At 62.8% G+C, this 23776-nt stretch overlaps 1 protein-coding gene across 1 annotated transcript; it reads right to left on the bottom strand.

The window, feature by feature from the left end:
• Positions 1-1248: 1248 nt before the first annotated feature.
• Positions 1249-23252, bottom strand: SEMA7A (semaphorin 7A (JohnMiltonHagen blood group)). Its single transcript, XM_004476625.4, has 14 exons — positions 23012-23252; positions 10595-10746; positions 10134-10175; positions 9666-9758; positions 9394-9478; positions 9122-9232; positions 8351-8490; positions 7626-7810; positions 6590-6698; positions 6304-6502; positions 3803-3930; positions 3481-3635; positions 3209-3270; positions 1249-2965 (listed from the first exon to the last, which is right to left on the bottom strand). Exons 1-14 carry the CDS (start codon positions 23181-23183, stop codon positions 2604-2606), a joined length of 1995 nt encoding a protein of 664 aa, XP_004476682.1. The 5' UTR covers positions 23184-23252; the 3' UTR covers positions 1249-2603.
• Positions 23253-23776: the final 524 nt, after the last annotated feature.

Genomic DNA, 23776 nt, shown 5'->3' on the forward strand with positions numbered 1-23776 from the left:
TGAGATGCCCCCCCCAGGACAAGGCACCCGGATTTTGGAACCCAGAACAAATGGGCAAGTCAGGCCGTGCAGAAGCCCGGGTCCAGCCCCTGCCCCTTACGCATGAGGAAAATGGGGCCCAGAGAAGGCGAGGGTCAGGTGGGAGGCCCAGGACCACAGAGCGTGAGGGTGGCACAGGTCTCTGTCCCTTTCCAGGGCGCTTCTTGGGTGCCCCTGGCCCCTGAGCACCTGCAGCTCCCTCTGTCACCTGGGAAGGCTGGGTGTGAAGAGAGGAAAGAACCAGGGAGAACTCTCAGCCCGAGGTGGGCAGACGGAAAGGGAAAGGCACGAGGGGCAATTCCAAGCCCTAAGGGGCTCCGCCAGTCCTGCCCAGAAGCGGGGCTCAGAGGGGAGCCTCCCCAAGTCTGCCCCTACCCCCACCCCAGCAGTTACTGCTCAGGAAACATTTCCAGCGGCCCCAAGGACTAGGCTACCACTGCAAAGGACAGGCAGAGGCAGGTGGGAAGGCGAAGGACAACGGGAGGGGAGGAGACAGACGGGGAAGCCCCCAGGGCTGTTCGGGCTCCTCTCCACACAGAGGCCCCTCCTACTCTCCATCCCAGAGCCCCTAGCCCTGACAGAACCCTGTGAACCACCTCCCCTCCCCACCCCCCCAGCCTCAGGGACCCCTCTGGCACAAATCCCACTCCCCTGGCTCCTCCCTGCCCTGTGGCTGGAAAACGGAGCTCTAGGGTTAGCGCACAAACCTGTTGCCCCCAATCCCTCCTCACTCTCTAGCACCTTCCATCTGCAGGTAGCCCTCAGAGCCTGCCCGGCCTGGTGGGACCCACTGCCTGCTCCCTGGTCCTCCAGCCTCCCACACACACTCCAATCATCACCACGTATGCCGCCCGCCTTATCTGACCTGCGTCTTCCCTCCCTAAAGGTGGCCCTTGAAGGCCGGGCCTGAGGCTGTTTCTAGGAAGGCCAGGGCTAGGCTCCCAGGAGGGAAGTGGTGGGTCCCCGAGGCTGGGAAGGGGGCAGACCCGCTCCTGGGGCGTGAGAAGAGTCGACAGCTTGGGCACTGCCAGGAGCTGTGGGTTCAGGTGCCATGCCTGCATTGCTGAGCCGTTTCCTCAGCCGTTGATAACCGCCCCAGCCCACCTCACCACCAGAAGAGCTGGCCAGACCGGATGCTCACACAGGCTCAAGGGGCCCCCGCCCCCACCCACGACCAGGAGGGCTTTGCAGGCAAGGAAGAGGCACAGATAAATAAATAGCTCGTTTATTAGTAATATGTTACATTATTAAAGTGCATTGAGAAGAGATGCAGGGGCCGAAGCTGGAAGGCCACCGGCCCTGGTCCTGGCCCCCAGCAGGCCAGACACAGCCCGAGAAGGGCCCAGATCTCTGCTGAAATCCAAGGACAGGGTGGGGGCGAGGCCCCCACCCACAGAGCTCGGTCTGGGCTGTCCCCACCAGAATTCACAGTTTAGCCTAAGTTATAACATGTCCTGAGCTGAAGGTGGGAGGCTAGGAGCATGGAAGCACAGCCCCTGGGAAAGGGGACTGAGGGGAGGGGACGGGACTCCCCGCCCCCCCAGCCCCCAATGCCAAGGGCAGGGTCCTGGAATCTCCCCCCAGGACCCGGCTCCTAAATGAACATGGTGAACCTGGGGCTGTTTTCTCCTTCATTCTGTCTTGTCCCCCTCCCCCCTCCCCTCCCCTCAGCACCCCCTACATCAGTGGTCAGTGCCTGTGGGACCCGCGGGGGACGATGATCCCCTCTGACTGGGCTCCCGGGCAGAGCCAGCTCATGCCACTCTCCATGACCCCACGTCCACCTCTGCACTCGAACCTACCCCAGGAGCTTCTGACTGGGACACCCACCCACCCAACCCATCCCTTCCCAGCCCCTCCCTTTCCCACCCCACCCCCAGTATGTAGTTTTGGTATTTTCATACAGATGCAGTCAGAAGTAGCTATACATGAAATAAGCCTAACATAAAAATAGAGCTTTTTCCGTCCTCCCGTCCGGAAAGCAAACATCCTTCGATAAACATGCAAGGTGGCTGTCCAGCGGGACCCAGGGCTGGCCCTGCCCAGTGCCGGCCCCCCGGCCTGAGAGGGCTGAAGAGGGCAGGGTGGTGCCTGCAGGAACACCAGCCACCCCCAGCCACGGGGGGAGGGGGGCAGGGAGGTGGTTTGGGTACAGGGAGTCTAAAAAGACTTGGGCCTCGGTCCCAAGGTCCAGAGATGGGGTCCAGACCCACCTTCCAACCCCTACTCCCCGGGCTGTGGGATCTCAGGCCAGGAGTATTACTGCATTTAGTCAAGTTCGAGGAGTTTCTGAAAATGATCCCCCAGAGGACAAAGTCTCAGGTCCTAGACGCCCCCAGCTTCACAGCCTGCACCTTCATTCTCTGGCCACCCACTGCCCCACCCACCTGGGGCCCAGCAGCCGCCTGCGGCTGGACGACTCCAGGCCTGGCACCCCATTGGGTTCTGTAGTTCCCCCTGGAAGCAGCAGCGGGCAAGGAGCTCCCGAGCCTGACCTGCCGAGTGAGCCACTTCGAGCAGCCCTGGGGCTGCAGAAGCCAGTGGCAAGCCTGACCCAGGAGGCCCTAGTGGACCAGCAGGCCAAGAGCAAGCGTGGGCAGGACCCCCAGCCAGAGGGAGGTGGCCAGGGCGCGGGCCCGGCCCATCAGGTGCTCTGCTGTGGCGCTGTCCTCGGGCAGCAGCTCCCAGTGCTGAGCCTCGCGCAGGTAGGAGCCTTCCTGGGCCTCGCAGCGGTAGTGGCCGTACTGGCGGGCCGTGAGGTTCTCGATGAACAGGATGCAGTTGGGGCTCTGGTGGCCTGGCTCACAGCTCTGCTCCACGCTCTGCTCGTGGCGCCACGAGTAGGTGGCATGGCGGGACTCCATGGGGCAGCTCAGGTAGTAGCGAGAGTTCCGGGCCAGGGAAACCTTCTGCAGGGGAGCCGTGTCTGGAGAGGCAGGGGGGAGGCAGCCGTGAGGAGGGTCTGAGGCTCCCGGGGGAAGGCTGTGTCCTCCTCCATCTGAGCAGGTCTCAGGGGGCTTCTACAGGGACACAGTGAACCTGGGGCCCAGTCTCCTGCTGAATCCTCACCCCACCTGCCCCCAGGACCAACCACACCAACGGGGCTGCCTGGGCAGGGCTGTGTCCTCCCCAGCCTGGCTGGAGCCCCTGGGCAGGGCCGCTCCGGTACCTGGGTTTGGGTCGGGGCACTCTTTGTGTGGCTCAGCTGGGTTGATGGACTGCAGCACAGACCTGGAGTTGGAAGGAGGAGGGAGGCTGAGCAGACAGGAAGCTGCAGCCCTGGCTCCTTCCCCGTCCTCACCCCGCCCAGTGCAGCCCCCCTGGAGGAGGGTCTGGTCCAACTGGGCCAACATCAGTGCTTCCTGCAGCCCGTCCACACCACTCCCACTCCGACTCCCACGTCCACCTTCTCCTAGGGACCAGGAACCGCAGCCTACGTACCCTTGGGAGCTGTAGATGGAGATGCAGCGGCCCCGCTCCCAGCCGCAGTAGGGGTCCCGGGCCATGAGACAGCCGTGGCAGCCCCCGCCGTAGACCTCGCACAGGTCCAGGGGCACCTGGCTGACCTCCCACTGGGAGCTCACATACAGCTTCCTCTGGAAAGAGCGGGACTCGGGGTCAGGTCGGGGGCCCCCCCGCTGCCCCAGAGTTCTAAGCCCCAGGCCGCAGGGTCAGGCGGCTGCAAACCCCGTGCCCAGGGGCCCCGTCCCCAGCTGGCCGTCTCCGGGCAGCCCCGTGGGCGGGGGGGTGGAGGGGGGCTCACCCGGTCGGCGTCCAGCGCCATGGTCTGGATGGCGGCCGCCTGGCGGAAGGGCTGGATCTCCATGATGTTGAAGACGGGGCTGCGCTCCTGCTCCACCGACTCCACCACCTTGTGGACGGTGCCCCTGTCTGTGGGCGGTGGGCAGAGGGTCAGCAGGCGGGGGCCCCCTCGCGCCCCGCCAGCCTCCCTCTGGGCTGGGCCAGCCGGGGAAAGACGCAGGGTGGGGGAGGGTGCCTCTGGCTGGGAAGTCATAGGACTGGGGGGGTGAGAGCGTGACTGGGGAGGAACGGGGGAGCCCAAGGACAGCCCGGGAACTTTCCAAGGACAGGCTGGAAAGGCTGAGCAGGAAGGCCCAGGGCTCCACAAGGAGCCCCCAGTGTGCCCAACACCCCACGGGGATCCCCAACATGAAGAGCAGAGCCAGGAGGCCCGTGCACCCCAGCACCGTGGCCAGCTCGCCACGTGCGTGCTCACTGGATCCTGTGCAGGCTGTTATCCTGCCCACTTTGCCAATAAGGAAATAAGGCTCAGAGAGGCTGAACAACTAGCTCAGATCACACAGCTGGTGAACAGCAGGGACCAAGTTGAACCCCAAGGTCGAATCTAACTCCGACATTTCTTTCATTGCTCCCGTCTCTCGGGCACTTAGGGGATATGTTTTCTCTAAATAAACTTTTCATTTTGGAATAATTTTAGAAAATTCGCCAAAGTAGTACAGGGGGTTCCCGCATACCCTTCACCCCACCACGCTATTACATAACTGTGATACATTTGTCACAACTAAGAGGTTGACGCTGGTGCACTACTGTTAACTAAAGGCTTTGTTCTGATTTCATCAGGTTTTCCACTCATGTCCTTTCTCTGTTCCGGAATCCAGCCCAGGATACCACGTTGCATTTAGTCTTAAGGGAAATTTTAATTTTTATAAAATTGTGGCTCTCAAAGGAACCTTGGATTTCATTTGGTTTCATTAGAGGGAGGAGGGACTAGCCCAAGGTCACCTAGCCAGGCCTCTTGGACCAGTGCTTTCGACGTACACACGTGTTGGGGACTAATGGGCATACTGACCCCTGGGTCCTCCTGCTCCCCAACTCTCCCGCTGTCCCAGTTTCTAGAATAGCCTACCTCCCTCTCAACCTCCCTCCCCATTTCCCAGAGCATCACCTGCCCCAAAAAAAGCACAGTCAGATGATCTCTTGCCTAGGACGTCTTCTCTACATGCCTGTGACCCCATCTGCAGGCTCTGAGATGCATCCAGAGGCTTCTTTGGCCTGACCAGTCTCCACCCCCAGCACTGCCCCGACTCCGGCCGCTGCCCTTTGCCTCCTCCCAGCACAGCCCCAGTAAGAGACTCCACTCGGCAAAACTCTCAGGAACAGAGCCAATAGCTTCCCCCAGTTAGGAGAAGCTCCCGTTCTCTGCAGAGGACTCAGAAGCTTTCTTTTTTATCTGACCCCAATCCTTCCGGTTGCAGGTTCCAAAACTGCCCCCAAGGAGAACCAAGACACCCACCCTCATCATTCGAGTGCACTCACTCTCAAGTCTGCAAGAGAGGAGTCTACAGTTCACTCAAGGAGGGAGTCCACGGTTCACCCCACCCAAACCCAGCCTTCCTTGTCCCGGCTCGTGTCCCCCAGGCCTGTACTTTGTGACTTCTCTCCAACGCCCCGCCGTCTTCCTGGTCGACCTCAACAGCTAGGCCAGCTGCCCTGGCCCATGGCTGCAGCCAGGATGAACAGAAGGGTAAACTGGCGGGGTCCCAGAGGTGCTGGGCTCCGGGGGAGAGCCACTGCCTGGTCTGAAGGAAGGCCCGGGACCCCTGCCAAAACTGGTCTCCAGTGCACACTCCCTGCAGGCCCCTTTGGCCACAAACCAGCTCGAGGCTGGCTGTCCTTATCTGGTAGCTTCCTGCAATTCAGGGTCAGGTCCCAGGACACTGAACCCAGACTCTGGGGTCAGCAAGACCTGGCTCCCCCATGGCATCTCCCTGCAGAGAAGAGGACATGCCAGCCCCGTCGTCTGCAAGACTCTGCAAGGGATCTGCCATCTGGAAGTCCCTCCACGTGTCATGTGAAATTCTTTGGGTCTCAGGGTCTCATCAAATGTCTCTTCTCACCCTGTGTAATCCCAAAGTCAGGAAGCAGATCCGATTTCCCCACTCTGCCCGCTAAAGGCGTGCAGCGTCTCCTCCTGCCCTTGCACACCTCTTCATACCATCTTCTATCAGGCAGGACTGAGGCCGCACCAGCCTTCGCTCACACTTGCCACATTTCCGCCTCCAAATCCTGGCGTGTTGCCTTTCTCCCCACCTAAAAGGCCTTCCCTTTCCCCCTCTGCCCACCTCCTCCAGGAAGCCCTCCCTGCCTAACTCTTCCAGTCACACCCACCAACCCCGACCGCACTTAGTCATTCATTTCTTCCCTGTGTGAGCCAATCACGTGTTAACCCCATTATTCCACAGACCTTGCACACCCACTTTTACCAAGCAGGCGGCCCCTCACCTGTGGTTAGGTAAAGCACGTGGAAGGTCTCGCCGTGGCTGGCCTGCATGCGATGGACGACCACCTTCTGGTAGTGGTACTTGGAGTGGAAGAGCGGTGTCTTCAGGGGCCCCATAGGCTCCACCCTCTGCACCACCTCGGGGTGACTGTCGGCCACCTGGAAGGTCTCCGTGGGTATCGGCTGCTGGTCTGGGAGGCACTGGGCGAAGGCAGCAGGCCCGGTCAGCGGGGGGCGGGGGGCAGGGGGCGGGGCGGGCAGGGCCGGGGGGCCGGGGGTGCTGCTCACCTTGCCCGGCCGCGGGTTGGGAAGGCTCGAGTGGTAGCCCTTGAGCGAGGAGGTCCGGAAGACCCTGTCAATGTCCCCGAGCGAATACACGCAGACGGCCGAGTAGTTCCTGCAGGGACTCAGAGCCCGCCTCAATGGGGGGCCCGGGACCCAGCCCCCTCCGCTCCCCCAGGCCAACCTCGGCCTTCCGACCGAGCTCCCAGCCTGCCGGTTCCAGGAAGGCAGGATCTACCCTTGGGGCCAAGCCCAGAGCCTGGCATAGAGTAGATGCTCATTAAACACCTGGGATGGGGGACGGGAGGGGGAAGCACAACCAACTTCTTTCTGCTGCAATCCAAAACCACGATCTTATGTTCCACAGGATCACTGAATTCAGAGGCCATCCACCCAACCCCGAGGCAGGAGTCCCAACATGGGCTTCCCTGCTGGGTGCTTCTCCAACCCTCTCTGGGCACAGGCTGCAGGGCCCTATGCCCAAGGGGGCCAGGCCCCATTCGCCTCCCAGCCCTGGGGGTTTCACCCACACAGGAGCCACAGAGCAGGGTCCTGGCTTCCCCCTCCCGGTCCCCTATCTCTCCCCACACAGCCAACACTTTTTCCTCCCTTGTTTTCAATCAATGAGAGTGATTAAGAAGTGTGAATTATCGGGCGCAGGCAGTGCCTGAGCAGGTGTGATAGCACCCAGCACCCCACGCCCCAAGACTGGCCTCAGCAGCCTTTTCCCAGGGCCTGGTGCCTGCTCTGAGCACACAGAGGTGCTGGGACACACAGACCCAGGAACAGCCTTGAGTGTGCCTACAACACGTGCACACACCCCACGTGCACACTCACCACACCACGGTAAGCGCAGCTCACTGGGCAACCTGTGCCCACCCTGCAGCTGTGCTGAATCCCGACCCAGCCAAGAGCCCTGTCCCTTAAGCCTGGAATCCCTGGCCAAGCTACACCTCCATCCCCCAGCAGGGCCCAAGCCCTCAGATCCCCACTGGACTCGTGGCCACGGCCAGCCCTGGCTCCCAGGACGAGGGTCACTCACCAGGGGTTGGAGAAGACGCCATAGACCCTGGTGTCCCTCCACTGGCCGCTGGGATCAGGGAGCAGGAAGACGTCCTGCAGCCTGTTGAAGTTCCTGTTGGTGACGGCGTCGCTGCACACCAGCATGGCTTTCAGGAAGGTGTTCCACTTGGAGACCGACAGTGAGCTCTCGCCACCCTGGTCCCCCTGGGAGGAGAGGGGCCCACACGCAGGTTACAGAGGAGGAAGTGCAGGGGCTGCCGGGGCGGGAGCTGCAGCGTGAGGGTGCTGGGTCCCCACAGAGCAGACGGGCCCACCCTCACACATACACACCATGCACCTCACACATGCACTCAGACACCTGCACACTCACAGGTACACTCATACGTGTATACTTGCACATGCACACAGACCCAGCATTCCAGTGAGAGGCACACCTGTAAGCACACTTTCATACGCACGCCCATGCATGCACATGTTCACACGCACTCTCGCATCAGTGACACGCACTTGTCCACTCTCCCACATGAACGTGAACTTGACCGCATGGCCCCACCCACGGATGCAGGTACACTCTTGTGCACACGCATACTCCCACCATCCCATACACAGACTCACACATCTGCACACACCCTTTCACATACACACACAGGCACACGTGCACGCACGCGCTCACATGCACACTCACTCCTAATCACATACACACTCTTGCCCACTTGGCCACCCGCCCCCCACACACCCACTCACCCTGCACAGCTGGGCCACGCGCGACACGTTGAGGGGGGCCTCGGGGTTTTTGTCGGGATTGTCCTCCCGGAAGAAGTAGTAGATCTTGTCATCATAGGGCTGGTCTTGGTGCACAATGGTGGCCTTGATGAACTGTGGGTCTGCCGAGGACACCGGCCAGGGCGCGTGAGGCCAGGGAGTCGGCTGGGGGAGGGGGAGGCCCACCCCCACCCTGCACACGTTCCCGGGTCTGCACAAACCCAGGGCAACCCAAACCTGGAATAAAACTCAGAGCACCAGGTCCAGCACCCCAAGGGACCCAAGACTCTGAACCCCCCACCGCACGCCTGTTTTGCCCTCCTCCACAGACGTCACCGGCCAGGGAGCAATGACTTCATGCTTGGGGACTGGGGGGAGGTCCCTGGAGGCCACTATGTCACTTCTTTTAATTGGAGAAGCCCTAATGAGGAGGGAGGGGCGGGCTGCCCCCTCCATGAGCTCAGCAGGTGGATAAACTTTGGCTCCCGGGGACCCCACGCCGGGCCTGGGGCGTCCTCGGTTTTGCTCCCAGGAGTGTGTGGGCCCTTCCTGCCTCCACTCCCGCCTCTGCCAGTCCCTGCTCCCTGCACTCCTTAGACCGGCCGCTCAGGCTTGCACCGAGCTCCTGTTTTCCCATATGGCCTGTGGCCCCAGCGGCCCTTGGGGAGGCCTCCCAGGGAACCCCAGGATCCGGCCTGCCCCGGTACCCACAGCCCCCGCCCAGCCCCAGGCAGGCAGCGGAGCCCGACTCACTCTGCATGACAGTATCACTGGTGTACAGCTCACTCTCGCCCTGGATGCGGCGGAACCGAGGGATCTTCCCATTGTATTCCTGCTTCCGGATGGTGGAGTACACCTGGTCCCCTGGGCACAGTGGGAAGTGGGCATGGTGAGGGGGTAAGGGCGGCGCGCTCCCGGCAGCCCCTCCTCCGAGGCTGGGTCACTGGGCCACGTCTGAGCGCCCCCTCTCCGGCCCAGGGCAGCGGCATCCCCCCTGGGGCCCCCCGCCCGTGCTGCGGCCCTACCGTCAAACAGAACCAGGGAGTTCTCATCCGGGCTGAAGGGGGCAAAGCCCCTTCTCTCGCCAAGCGACTCCACGGTGCCGTTCACCTGGGAGAGATCAACGGGTCAGATGGGCACGGTCCTCTGGGGACAGGCCTCCTGACCTGGGGCCCATCCTCCCAGGCCCGCAGCCTGGGGCGAGGCCAGCCTCGGAACCCCACATCCTTCCCACCACGGGAGGCGGAACCCCCAGCAGGGGTGAGCTGCCCAGGCCCGGGGGGAGGGGCCGTCTCACCAGGCTCCAGCAGCTGGGGCGGCGGGCGTTGGTGCCACAGGCCAGCAGCCCCTTGCCCTCCTTCTCCAGGAGTGTGATGTAGTTCTCGCAGTCCTGCCAGGGACAAGACGGGGACGGAGAGAAGTCAGACGGAGGGAGGCCCCAGCAGGCCGGCACTCACACCTGCACTCTCGGGAAGAGGGTCTCAGAGGGGCTGATGCACAATAGGCACCTTCTGGGAGAGCCCAGAGGGGGTGCAGCTGCCCCCATCGCCCACCCCAAGAACAGAGAAAGGACAGAGAGGCCTCCCCACCCTCAGGCGAGGAGTCCTAGGCCAGGGCTGCCCCCTCCGCTCTGCCTGGGGCTTCTGGGGCAGGGTCATGCCTCCCCCCTCAGTCTGGGGCTCCCAGGGCAGGTCCACGCCTCCCCCCTCAGACTGAAATCTCCTCTCCCTCCTCCAAGGCCCCGCACGCCCTCGCCCACACTCACCCGCTTGTCCTGGCAGGACCCCCTTGTGGAGCCAATGTTCACCTGGGGGCGGGGGAAGAAGCGTTAGTCCTCTCTGCCAGGGGCGAGACACCCCCCTTTCCACGCACCCTCAGGACAAGCCCGTGATGAAGCGACAGTATTCTCATTTTTCAGATGAGCAATGGGGACTCGGCGAGGGTGAGTAAATTACCCAGGATCCCACAGCCCCTCTGACAGCCACAGCCAGGACACCCTGGGAGACCCGGCCACGGCGCTCCAGGGCCCAGCTCCCCACCAGGCCTTCTCCCACGGGTGTGCGCCCCTGGCCTTCGGCACAGCCCCTCCCCAGCCCCACTCTGGACTACTTTCAGGGGGCCTCCCCCAGCGGAGAGACGGGGTTAGGAAGAGAGACGAGCCCCTCACTTTCCTGAGGACCCCCGCGACGCCTGGCTGCACAGAGGGGAGGGGAGGGTGGGGCTCACCGTGTGCACCGAGGCGTTCCTGCCGTCGGGGAAGTCGAAGTGATAGACCTTGCCTCGTCCACCGACCCACACGGAGGAGCTGCCCGGCTCGTGGAACAGCACGGTGTGCGGCTCCGCCTGGCCGAAGTCCAGCCCATCCTGCCCTAAGCGGCCTGAGGAAGAGGCGGTGGGTGGAGCACTGAGGCCGGGTCCTGAGGACACCGTCCCGGGTCCCCCAGGCACCCCCACACCCCCTCGGCACCGACAGCGTGAGGCACAGGGTGCCGGCAGCGCCTCCTAGGGAAGGTCCTGGGCTGGGGCGGCACCAGGACTCAGCACAGGCAGAAGTGGGTGGCCCCTGGGGGGGTCTGGCAACCAGCTGTCCCCACCCTGGAGCCATAGCCCCTGGGAGGGCAGCCTCTCCCTCACCCACGAAATGCACCACCTCAAGGTGGGAGCAGGATGTGGGGCGCCCTGAGGAGAAGAGACCCCTCTGACTCTGCAGTTCTTGCCCCAAGGGCCAAGCCTAGCCCAGGGCCTGTGAGGCTCCCTGCCGCCCCCGACAGAGCGAGCAGCCACCTCCACCACCCTGCAGGCAGCAGAGCCTCTGAGCACCCGCCTCCACCAAGCCTAGGTTCCTGGGAACCACTGTGCTCAGATCCCACACCCTCCTTCAGGAAGCCCTCCCTGCCCCCTCCCTGCCCCCCGCAGCCCGTTAGTGAGGCTCGGATCAGAGCCGGAAAGGAATTTTAAAGTCCACAGATGGGAGCACAGAGGGCAAGAGAGGGGCAGGAACCAGCCAAGGTCACACTGCTGCAGGTCTGAGCCAGAGCCCATGCTCCTGCCCTCCAGCCAGGGCCATTCTGGACTGGTCTCACCAAAATTCCAGCTCTCCCAGGGGTAAAGCTCAGCCCTCCCTCCCCAGCAACCCTGGGACAGGGGGCGGCCAGAGGGCACAGCCTGGGCCTTGAAGCTGAAGGGCTGAGCGGGGCAATTTTGCCTCAAAAGGGAATTGTCTGCCACCACCGCCCCCAGGAGAGAGGCCTGTCTTCAGGACATCGCCAAGGTTGTCCTGTTTGCAGGGCTAAATTACAGGGCCGGGGCAGCCTGTGGCTGTGACCCAGCCATCGGCCCCGGCCAGCAGCCTCCCACCTCCAGCCAGCCCGGGGACCTCACCCAGGAACTCAGCCTTTCCGCTGTTTTCTCAGCTGCAGCACACTCTGCGGCGGCCAGCTTGGCAGTGATGCCCGAGCAGGACACGCTCCAGCCCAGAGAGGAAAGAACCGCCATCTCCTTGAGCCCGCCCCAAGCCCCTTGCTGCCACCTGAGCCATTCCTATAGATGCTGCGCTCGGCGGGGCGAGGGGCAGCCGGGCAGCGCGCGGGGACGCCAATGCACCCCTGAGGACAGGACCGAGTCACCCCAACGGGCCGGGGCCAGCCTCACTCCTCGCCCCCGCTGCAGCCTGGCTCACTGCCCAGAGGAGGAAGCCGAGGCCCCCTGGGGGGCACGCCCGGCCCAAGGTCACGCGAGGAGGCAGGATGACGGGCCCACCCAGGCTGAGGATCGGTTTTCAGAGCGTCTCGGTCTCGGTGCCAGCATCGCTGGCCACGGAGAGAAGTGCTGAGCACAGGGCTCGCCCCCAGTGCCACGACAGTCGAGGCAGCCCAGGGGGGCTCAGGCGCCTTCTACGCTGGGTGGTTCACCCCGATGGTGACCCTGCTGCCCCCCCTTGCCGGGTGGGGTAAGCTGCGCAGCCCTCCTGACTCAGCCCCCGCCGCTCCCTCCATCCGCAGCGGAGCAGACCGCCAGGGTCCAGACAGTCTGCAGCCCCCACTCGCCCCAGGGCTGGTCGGGGGCCTGGAAAAGCTGTGTCTGCGTCGGGAGGCACCAGGCGGGGCCTGAGAGCCACAGGCCCCAGGACCAAGGAGCGGGAGTCGCACCCCTCCGGCCGTGGGCCCCTCCAGCCATGCTGAGCCCTCCAGCCCAGGCCTGGGGGCAGCCTACAGTTCTCCTCAGGGCGAAAGAGGCACCTGAGGGCCCTGAAGGCAGCCTCCTCACAGAAAGGTCAAAGGGAAGAGAGTCAGTCTTGCCCTGGGCAGTCTGACCAGGACACAGGGCCCAGCCCCCAGAAGCCAGTCTGAGGGGTGAGGCAGCCACACAAACTGTCTGGGTACGGCCCCCAGGGAGGCTCGTGAGCCCTTGCTGAAGACACAAAGGGAGAGCTCTGCCGGCTGCTGGGTGGGGGCTGCGGTGCCAGGGCCAGAACAGTCCTGTGGGCAACTGCAAGCCTGGGCCCAGGCTCCCCTCAAACCATGGCTGCAGCCTCCGGGGTGGAGGGAGACAGGAGCTGCTCGCCCCATTTTCCGGAAGAACCAACAGGAGCCCGGAGCATTGCCTTCCTTGACCCCCGGGCTCCCGGCCCTCCCGGGTGTGTGCCTGGTGAAGTGGGGGGCGCGACGGCACCAGCTCAGCCCTAGGACGTGGCCTCGGCTCACTCTACGCCCCAGCTCTGGCTCCCGCACCTCCTGCGGCCCTCAAAGGGCCTGATTGTGCCCGGGAAGTGTCGAGCGGCAGCAGCAGCAGCCCTGATGAATACATGAAAGGCAGCTTTGTTCAGGGCGGGAGGAGCGGGGGGCTGGGGGCTCAGGGGCAGGAGGGCTGCCTGGAAGTGAAGGCAGCACCGAGCCATCCCGGCCAGGATCCGTGGCCCAGTCGGATCAACACCAGGAGAGCTGGGCCAGGGCAAGCGCATGACCTTCGAGGCTCTGCCCAGGCAGGCCCTGCCCTGAAAGCCCCCGCCAAGAGAGCAAATGCCACATCCCTCAATGATGTCCCTTTGCGGCCTTATGAATCCAAAGAGGAGGGCGAGGCAGATAAAAGCTGGATGGACCAAGAACAGGCGGGAGAGAGCACCCAGCCAGGGAAACAGCCCGAGCAAAGGTGGGAAGGGAGAGGTGCGGTAGCAACAGGGGCCACACGCTGCAGCCTGGCAGAGGCCCAATGAGAGAAGATTCTGAAGGTGGGCTGGGGAGCGTGTGAAAGGGGAAGAGGGTGCAGCCACTAGCCAACCACCAGCCCAAGGACACACTGACCCACTCACTGCCCAGCAGTCTCCATGTGGCCTGCTCCCTGCGAGCCTGGCCAGGCTGGAGAATCGCCTCCGGGGCCCCTGGCATCCCCACCCCGCCTCCGCCCGGCCTGACCAGCCACCTCTGCTCCCATCCAGCATGTCTAAAAGGAGCACCGTCTGGCACCGTGTCTCCCCCCTCCCTCCCCGGCCTGACGCATTAGTGGCTGACTAAGTGGTAGCTAAAAGCTCCCAGAATAACTAGGGGTTCAGGCAGGGGAGGGGGCTAAGGACGCACAGGGCGGGCACGTCCTGGAGGTGTGCTGAGCCCAGGAGACAGTCCAGCCGCGGCCAATCCTGTGTTGCTGGACGGAGCAAGCACATTCGGGCTACCCGAATCAGGGGGTGCATGCCCCCCTGGCGTCCCCCTCACGGTGTCAGGACCAGCAAGCCCAGCCAGATATGGGGGTCAAGAGGATATGGAAGGCAGTCTCCCCAGACACGGCCCCAGCCAGGGGGGCCAGGCCTGACTTTGTCTCCACTCACGATCCCCACCTTCCCACCACTGTCCCAGCGCAGGGTCAAGTCTGGACTTCAACTAAAGCTGGTGATTTCTCTAAAGCAGGCCTGCCTGGTGGAACATCAGCTTCCCCCTTCATTCCCTCCGGGTGCCGTCACCATTTGGTCCCCATAGTTTGCATTGATTGTGAAAGAGGACAGCCTAAGGGGAGGGCCAGAGTAGGGGCTGGAATGAGCAGAGGGCGGCTCCTAGGTCTGGTCTGGGCAGGGACAGCCTTCCAGCCTGACCCACTGACCCCAAGGAGCACTGACTCAACCTTGATGAGTCCTCTGAACGTCTCTGAGAATGGAAGGAATGTGGTCACCCACCAGGGAATGCCTGGCCAGGCAGCCAGGGCCAACCAAACACAGTCGTGTCCCCTCCCCCCCACCTGAGTCCCTCCCCGGCCGCATACCTGGCTGGGGAAGGAGGAAGGAGGCATGGAACCTAGGAATCCGCCTGCAGCATCCCACGGCCCACAGGTCAAGGTGGGAGTGAGGGGATCTGAGCAATCCCTGAGCTGGGGGGCTGCTGAGGCCTAAGGGGCTGGGTCACCGGTCCAAGCACACACAGCAAGGGAGGTGGGGCAGGAAGGGCTTCTGGGACCCATGGGCCAGCTCCACGCCTTCTGGGGACCACATCCTGGACTTCTTCAGAAGCCTCTTGGGGTGAAGAGAGAAGACACCTTCCCTCTGCTTCCCTGTGTCATCCCAGCTCTCCATCCTTCTTTCCCTGGCTCACGAGGTGACAAGTCACTAATCTGATAACTGAAGGGAATTACCCACCCACCTTTTAGGTGGGTCCCCAGGTCTCCCAGGGGCCTCCGGCAGTCAAAGCTTTAAACTGAAAAGAGTGACTAATGGCAGAACACAAGGCAATGTGTCAGGTGGCTGGAGGGAAACTTCTCCACTGGGGAGGGGGAAGGGACAAATGTAGGATCGCCTTTTGCCTTTCCTAATATGGCCAGGGAACCGGGCGTCAGAAGCAAGTTTCCAGATGGCACAGCCCTGTGCTACTTTGGGTTTTGTCTGTCGTTTGGGAACTTGACTACACAGGGGCAGGGCCAGGGCCAGTGTGCAGGCGGGTGGCGAGGCCTCGGGCATTATCTGCTCAGGGAAGAGTGAGGAGCAGTCTGCCCCTCTTTATCAGCCACAGGAACAGCAGGCTATGCGGTGGGAAGCCTCCTCCCACCCACCGAAGGAAGCCGTGGGAGGGAGGGGGTTCTCACACAGGACGGTGCGCTCCAGAAGCTTCGTGTTCCCTCTGGCAATGGGGAGGCAGTGACAGAGATGAGGGGCTGGGCCTTCCTGAGTTTGATTTCCCCCTCTGTGGCTGGGGCAGGTGAGGCCAGGGCACTGACACTTGCTAAAGTCTAGGTTTTATGGCCCACTGTGATTCTCAAAACAAATCCCAGAGCAGGGTTAAGTTCATGGGTGAGACTTGGGAAAGTGGGGGTCAGTGCATGCTGGAAAAGTCAGAAACAGTTTTCTGCAGGTAGAGGCAGCAGATGCCAAAATGCTCATCTGCCTGTTAATTAGCCCACCAAATTACCCACCCTGCAAAGAAGACAGGCCAAGAGCCTGGGGCCCCATTTTACAGACAGGAAAACCGAGGCCCTTCCAAGCCAAGGGCTGGGTGCTCTCTGCCCTGCACCACTGATGAAAGAACCAGAAGGCCCGGCTGGTGGGGAACTCGGATGGGCAAAGGCTTGGAGGGAAGAGACTGCGTGGCGAGCAAGCTGTGGGGGACTGAGCCGAGCCAGACTGGGGGAGGGGGCTCAGAGGTACTGCGGCCCAGTCAGAGAAGGAAGGAGGCCCTGAGCCCAAGTCCAGGGGAGGCAGAAAGCCCAGGAGAGCACACCTCGTTCTGTCCACCTGCTGCCCACTCTCCAGTCCAGCCAGCCAGCTAGGAAGAGCTGGCAGGACTGGGCCCCCAGGGCTGCATCCCATCAGAAATCAGAGGCCCCGAAGGGTGATGATGATGGTACCCCTACCACCTCACCTTTCCACACCACTCACCTCTGTGCCAGGCACCACTGTAAGTGATTTCTAGATATGAGGTGGGTTTTCATATTAGCCCCATTTTACAGACAAGGGCAGCGAGGCACAGAGAAGTCGAGTACCTTGCCCAGGGCCACGCAGCTAGTAAGTGGTGGGGTGGAGGTTGGCACTCAGGCAGGCTGACTCTGGAATCTGGGCTTACAGCCCTGTGACCCATAGCTGGACCCCTGGAGGCTTCCGGGCCAGCCCCTCTGATACAGATGAGGAGACTGAGGCCCAGAGGGTGTGGAGCCCAGCGAGAGGCCTCTGTCCACCACGCACTGATGAGAGCGTGTGTGAGCAAGCATGAGGGCACAGGCCACATGGGGCGGGAATCTGGGGGAGTAGCAGGAGGTCCTGGCCCTGAGGGCTGCTGACCATCATGAATAATTAAGAAGAGAAGGCTTCTGAGACCTCTGCCCAGAACAGAAAACACTGAGGTCTGCAGTGATTACAGTGAAAGGCAGGGCACGGTCATGAGCCCCTTTACTGACTGCCCAGCCAGATCCCCACCCAGCCATTAATGTCCAAAAACATTCGCCTCCATCTCTGGCTCCCCAGCTCAAGAATCCACCAAGGCTCCCAACTGTCCATCTCTTTCCTTTACTTGGCGGTCAATGCCCACCCATCTCTGCTCCTGCCAGGGCTCGTTTCCATCTGTATGCCTTTGCTTGTGCTCCCCCTTCACCCGGATTGCCCTATTCCCTTCGCCTGTGCGTGTGGATCTTAACCGTCCTTTCAGACCTAGCCTAGAACCCCCTGGCTCCAGGAACTCTTCTGGACCTCCCTTACTGCTCAGCCTCCCCTGACCTTGGGCCCATGCACCATCTAACACACACCGTCTTTGCAGGTCAGACTGCCTGGTGGAATTTTACCCTGACTGTGGGATCCTGGAGGTGAGGGCCAGGCCTCCTGCTGCTGCATCGTCTCTGGGCCAAGGCAAAGCCAGGGCTGGGCAAGTGGGACAGCTCAGATGGCAGGGACAGGGAGGTCTGGGGTGGGCCAAGCCCCCACATCAGAGGAGGAGACACCTTAGAACAGGCTCCTTGCCAGCCAGACTCCTTGCCATTCAGAGCCTGAATGCAGTGCGGTGACCTTCCGTCCTCACTCGGCAGGGCCAGAGGCAGACAGTGACCTGAGCAGCACCCTGGCTGCTCTCTGCCTCCGCCCCTGGCTCTAGCCGGCCTTCTCCCCCCCAACCCTTGGTAAGCTTTCCTTGATTGCACCACCCCACTTTCCCACCTTCACCTCCTTCACAGTCCCAGGCTATTCTCCAGGTCATTCCTTTGCCTCCTCCCCAGGTGCCCTCTCCCCAAAGGCAAACTTAGAAACCCTAAGTTTCTGCCTCCCCGCAGATGAGCTAAACACAGACCTATTCATGGGGGTGGGAGCTGACTGCCTCCCAATGAGGGGTTCTCCCGGGGGTGTTGGCACGGAGTTCAAGCCCCCTCTTGGAAGCAGGGAGTGCAGGGGACACAGCAGGATCAGCCTAAACCCAGGCTGCTGTGAAGGTTAAACCCAGATTAGCCCAAGCCAGGACACAGATCACCTGCCCTCGCGACCTGAGGCCCAGCTGCCCCGAGGAAAAGACCAGATCAAGTACACAGAGCTGACCCAAATCTAAGGTCCCGAGGGAGGCCAGATCATGGCCACTGCACTCCTGGGAGCCGGCAGTGCCGGGGCAGGCAGGGTGTGAGCTCAGGTGAGCAGGACGAGGAGTTCCTGGGCTCAGAGAGCTCCAAGGCTGGGAAGGAGCATGAGGGCAGACAGGCAACCACAGAGAGGCCGAGACCTGGGGGCTGCAAGAGGCTCAGGAGCCGAAGTGCAACAGCTCTGCCTGTCTCGCTGAACGGCCCTAGGCCACCTGGCGAGGGAGACTGGCCCCTGGCTCTTCTGGGGGTGGGGTTCCTTCCTTCCCCAGCAGAGGGAGAGGAAAAGCTTCTGGGGTAGCTAGACCTGGCCAAAAAAGGAAGGCAAGAGAAGGGGAAACTTCCTCGCAGTCAGTGCCGTCAGCCAGCCAGCCAGGACAAAGGAAGTGTGGTTAGGCTCTTTTGACACAGCTAGCCACCCCCCAGTGGGTGAGATGGGGGGATATGGGGGTGGGGCAGAGGGCTGCAGGTCAGCCTGGGGCCCCAGCAGTCAACTCGAGGGCCACCCACACCGGCTACGGGCCCCTCCAGGTGCTCCGCTAAGCCTCAGCTCCCGGCATGGCTCAATCAGAACAGCTCTTCCCCCCTTCTCCCCAGAGGCCATGACCCCAGGCCAACCACGGAGTCAGGGTTTCTGGAAGGAGAAGCTGGTCGGAGGAAGGGCCTCTGCCTCCTCCCCCACGGGCTAGGCCCCCGCTGGGGCCGGGAGCTCCCCGCACTGAGTCTCCGCAGTGGAAGAGCCGGAGGCCTCCTCACCTGGAGGATACCCCGAGGTCAGGAGTCAGCAGGGAAAGCCCTGGCCTCCCCGTACCCAGCTTAAGGGAGCTGTGACAGGCCTTGGCATTGCTGTGATCCTTGCCAAGTCCAAGTCTCTCAAAGCAAGGTGTCTGAGTCACGGCGTCCGCCGCTGCCACAGCCACAGGGGCTGGCTCTCAGGCCATGCCTGCGTTCAGCTCACCAGGTGGCCCAGGAGCCTCCCGGGCAGGGCCAGGACTCCCTTCCTGGCCCTCTACAGGTAATGGGGCATGTCTGGACACCTGGGCAGGATCAGGGGAGACCTGGCAACAGGCCTGTTGACCCCCGAGATTGGAGAGGAAAGAGCCTGGGTGCTGCTGGACTGAAGGCCTCAGGAGCATGAGGCTTTCCTCCCTGCTGCTGGGCTGCTGGGGCAGGGCAGGTAGCCCAGCTCAGATGTCCCCTCCTGAGCCCCCAGCTCCAGGCTGACTCGGTGCCTCCCTCTCAGGGGCCCTCACACGGCTCATCTCTTGTCTCTGGTCCTAGCTGCAAGTTTTAGGGTCTGAAATCCTGCCAAGTCAGGTGCTCCTTCCTGCCTCTCCCCTTCCCCAGCCAGCCCCTACTACCCCAACAGCCGGCTAAGCTTGCCACCTCTTTCAGGAAGCCCTCCCTGACTGGATTGACGGTGTTCAGTACCTCCTTGGCTCTCACTGCTGCTCTCTGTAACAAGCCTGGCCACACTCCATTGTGACAGCAGGTTTACCTGTCTATCTCCCTGTCTACAGTGAGAAGTCTGAGGACAGGGAATCGTCTAAATTTCTCATCCTGGTCTCCCAAGCCCAGCACCAGCCCAGCACATAATTGGCCCCAGTAAATGATGAATGAATATATCTATCCCGGTGGGTACAGGCCAAGGAGTCACTTCCTCAGCCTTCCACCCATGAAAGCAAAAGACAGGAAAGAACACAAAACTCAAGGATTTCCCCTGACCTCGCAGGTTTCAATTTCTCATTTCTACTAGGGTCTGAATAGTCCATGACAGCCCTCTGCCCAGCCCTTCCCTCCCCTGTGGGGCAGGAATCCCACAGCATCAGGGCTCAGGAAAGCCCAAGTCTCCTTACCCCCCATCCCCTGTCCTCTTTGGGCATTTGGGAAAACCAAGGCTCAGAGGAAATCAGTTACTTGCCCAAGGTCACACAGCAGAAGAGAAGAGCGCTGGCACCAGAACCCAAGCTCCCAACCTCCCAGCTCTTTCCCCCATACTATGGTCATCCTTGGGCCCAATCCCCTCCCCTCCCTGCCCCTCCCTGTCCCTCTCCACCCCCACCTGCTCTCAGAATCTTTACTGCCCAGGGCAGATGGGCCACAGGGTTTGGCAGGCAGCTCCTGATGATGCCACTGAGCATCCCTCCCAGCTTAGGAAACTCCCCTCTCCTCTGGAAACTGCCCCCCCCCCCACTCTGCAGAGGGAGTTCACCTTGAAGGTGATGAGCACATCCAAGTCCCCAAGGGGGCGAGGATTTCCACTGGAAATGCTGATGCTCTGGGAGCCCCAGCTATGACCTCATCCCCTAGAGGAGGTGACAACAACCCCCTGCCCCAGGGAGCAGCCCCATAATGGCTCTCCCAGCAGCCACCGAGTCAACAATAACATCCTGTTGTTTAATTGGACAAGGAGGGTGCAGAACCACCTGGGCAGGTGGAGACTGGGCTCTGCTTCCAGCTGTGGACTGGCCGGCTCACCTCTGACCTTGGGTATCTCCATCTCCTCCAGCAGGGGTGGACTGAGGGGGGCGTGCACAGCTTACGCAGGCATCCCAACCTGTCCACCCCCTGCCCTCACCCGCAAGCCACACCCCTCCGGCCCCTGCTTGCAGGGAGCCCAGGCCCACCTGGCTCACACATATCCAACCTACCTGGCCCAGGGGTCAGCGAGAGTGTTTCCTGCTCTGGAGAGCGCTGAGCATTGGAGACAGGTGGGAGCTCAGGGGCCCCCAGCAGATTAGTGCTGGTCCCTGCCTCTCCCTGCCCCCAGCTGCTCCAGGCTGAGCCTTCATCAAGGCTGGAGAGGCGCTAACCTTCCCCAGCAAGTGCAGGCTGGGACTCTTGCAGATCTCCCTGTTCTAAGCTTTCCTCTGCAGCAGCAAAGAAACAAAAGAGAAGACGGAAAAGACAGAAGAGCCCTCCCTACCTATTTCAGTCCTTACACTTGTCCTGGCTCAAAGTCCCTCCAACCCCAATCTATGCCCCATGGAGAAGTGGCTCCTGAGCCACCATCATCCTTGATCTCGTGCTGCTCAGAGGCTGTTGCCCCCACCCCACCCCGCACTGGTGGCCAGGGACCTAAGGCCAACAGCAAACCTGGGAGGGTCCCCCTTTCACCCCACTGCTGGGTTTGCCCTGCCCAAGCCCAGTCCTATCCGATTGCCATGTGTCACCCCACAGGAGACAGGAGGCAGCTGTCAGATGGGCACTGTCACCAGCTGGTGGCCCTGGGGGGCAGGTGAATGGCAGGGCCTGTCTGGCCAGTGGGATGCCTGGCACTGGTGAAGGCAGCCACCAAGTGCCCTTGGACAAGCCTGGTGAGGGGTTGACAGCAGGGGTCAATAGTACATTACCAAACAGAGTGAAGCCAGCGTGGCCAGAGCCCTGAACTGCATGCAGGGCAACGGTGGGACGGCAGGGCAAGATCGGGAGCTCTGATAAGTCAGCAAGAGGGCTGAAAACACCTTACAGAGCCGCAGGGTAAGAAACAAGGGCCCCAGATGGGGAAGCATTCAATTCTGAGAAGTAGGGGTGTGCATTCAGTGTTTGGGGGAGGGTCTTGCCGGGAGGGAGTAAAGCTAGATGCAAGAGGCTTGGCACAGGGGGAGATTCCAGAACACTCTATGCCCTGCAGAATGCCCAAGCTCTCTGCTGTCCAGGACACAAGGCTGGGCACAAGATAAGGCAGCTGGCAGGGCAGAGGAAGCCTGCAGGGGGTGGGTGCTGACCATACTTGAATCTGAGGGATGTGCAGGTGTCCGTCATGAGAAGGCGGTCTGAGCTCCAGCGGGGCCATTGTCCACTGCCCCCACGAACTGTGACTGGATGACCCCCAGAGCCCCTCTTGGGGGGAGAACTGCCTAAATGTCCCCACCTTTAACTGGGACCCAGCCTGCACCAGGTCAGAGCTCCAGCCTTCGAGATGTGCTCCCACCCCGCCAAGTGACCTTGGGCAAGTCACATTCCCTTCATTGCTGCAGCAGTTCAGGCCACTCATTGTGTGGGATTTTCCGCCTGCCTGCTAAGAATACCTGCCCCAGATAAAGCTCAAACTCTGCAATCTCTGCAAACTGCCGCAGGCACCAAAGGGCTCCCAGCGGGGCCCCAGATCCGACAGGCCAGCCCAGCCCCCAAGGCGAGTCCCCACCACCACCACCACAGGGGGGCCACCGCCACGCCAGATTTGGGGACAGAGCCCAGTCGGCCTGGGGGCGGGGAGGCATTTGTGTGCAATGCAGGCGAGGGGAGCTCCGTCCCTCGCGGCAGAAAACCTCAAGTCCTCCCCTGGTCGGCTTTCCGTCCCATTGTACGGGGGTCTAAACTGAGGCGCCTCTGGGGGAGACTCGGGTTCTCTAGGCTCACACAACCATCGCGGCCTAAAGGCTGCGCCTCCGCCCAGGGGTGCCCCCGGTCGCGCCCCACCCAAGAGGCACTGTCCCCGAAGCTGGCGCCGAGTCCTGGGGACAACTGCCACGTGCGGGCAAGGGGGGAGCGGTGGGTCCCGGCATTGCGGAGGGAGGTCCGGGGTACCCCAAGCTGTCGCACCACATCACGTCCCGGCTTCCTGCAGGGTGCCCACCCCCTTGCCCGGCCCGCGCTCGGGACGGGGCGGGCGCGGGGGCGGGCGGCGGGGTCTTTGTTCCCGCAGCCGGAGCGCGGCGGCGGCGGCAAGAGGTCCGCGCCCCCTCCCCGGCCCAGCCTGAACCCTGCGCGCCCGCCGCGAGCCCGCAGCTCGGGAGGAGGGGGCCCGGGCGGGGGTCCTGGCCGGGGGAAGGATCCTCCGCAGAGGCCCCCGTGCCGAAGGACCTGGAGCGGCTCCGGGCTGAGAGAGGGGCCCGCACCCTCCCCCGCGCCCCAGCGCTGCGGCTCTCGGCAGCGGGCGGACTTGGGAGCGACTTAGCCTGGGCTCCGGCCCCCGCCGCTCGCTCGCTGCGGCGTTAGAGCTCGCTCCGGCGTGCCAGCGCGCACACTCACACACACTCACCGAGACCCAACGCTCCCCGCGGGGACGGCCCAGGACCGCAGAGCCGCGCGCACGCACTCCCTCCGGTGCCACCCGCTCCGCACCCACCCAGCGCAGCGCCCGATCCCGCGCCCCGCCGGCCGCGCGGCGCCGCCTACCTTTCCAGACGGCGGAGATGCGGGGTCCGCTCCTCGTGTGGCCTTGGGCGGCGACGACAGCCGCCCAGAGCAGCAGCAGCAGCCGCAGCAGGAGTCCCGACCGAGCAGGCGGGCCGGGGACGCGGGCGCGCGGGGCGCCGAGGGCGGCGCGTCCGGGAGGAGGCGGCGTCATCCCGCGGCCCCGGAGCGACAGTGGCGAGCAGCCGAGACTGAGCCGGCGCCCGGCCGCAGGGAGCCCCAAACGCCGGGAGGCGGAGTCAAGCGCCTGACCCCACCCCGCCCCTCCCCCGCCCTCCACGCCCGCCTTGCCTCCTCGGCTGCTCCAGGGGGGCGCCGTGCCCGCCCCGGGAACCTTCGCGGCCCCCGTGCCGGCAACTCCACAGGGAAAACCCGGGCGAGGGCAAGACAGACTTGTGGTCTTCTGGGGTCGGCGGCAGGGCCCGACCCTCTCTGGACCTCAGTTCCACTCCCCCCACCGCATGACGATCTTGGCCTAGAAGTCGTGGAAGGACCTCTAGGGGGGCCCAGCCAAGTCCAATAGAGGCGTCCTCGCTAATAGCCAGCTAAGTGGTTTGGACCGGAGGGCTGCGCCGCTCAGAGCATGGGCTGGCCTGAGTGGACACTGGCTCCCTGCTGAGCCTGCAGATAGGAGGCTGATGGTTGATGCTTTCCCTTAGCGTGTAGGGGGTAAGGTCGATGATCTGTGGGGAGCACTCAGCACCCCATTATCACTCCGCCTGTGAGAACACTGGGAATCTTGGCCTG

Source organism: Dasypus novemcinctus, chromosome 3 (genome assembly GCF_030445035.2).
Source record: "Dasypus novemcinctus isolate mDasNov1 chromosome 3, mDasNov1.1.hap2, whole genome shotgun sequence".
In the NCBI taxonomy this organism is placed as follows: domain Eukaryota; kingdom Metazoa; phylum Chordata; class Mammalia; order Cingulata; family Dasypodidae; genus Dasypus; species Dasypus novemcinctus.

Bases quoted from the DNA above. Each gene is read 5' to 3' on its own strand.
- SEMA7A (XM_004476625.4), bottom strand. From the start codon at position 23,183: ATGACGCCGCCTCCTCCCGGACGCGCCGCCCTCGGCGCCCCGCGCGCC. The intron at 10,747-23,011 runs GTAGGCGGCGCC...CCTCTTCCTCAG, and splicing joins CATCTCCGCCGTCTGGAAAG to GCCGCTTAGGGCAGGATGGG. The intron at 3,636-3,802 runs GTGAGCCCCCCT...CGCTCTTTCCAG, and splicing joins TGGCGCTGGACGCCGACCGG to AGGAAGCTGTATGTGAGCTC.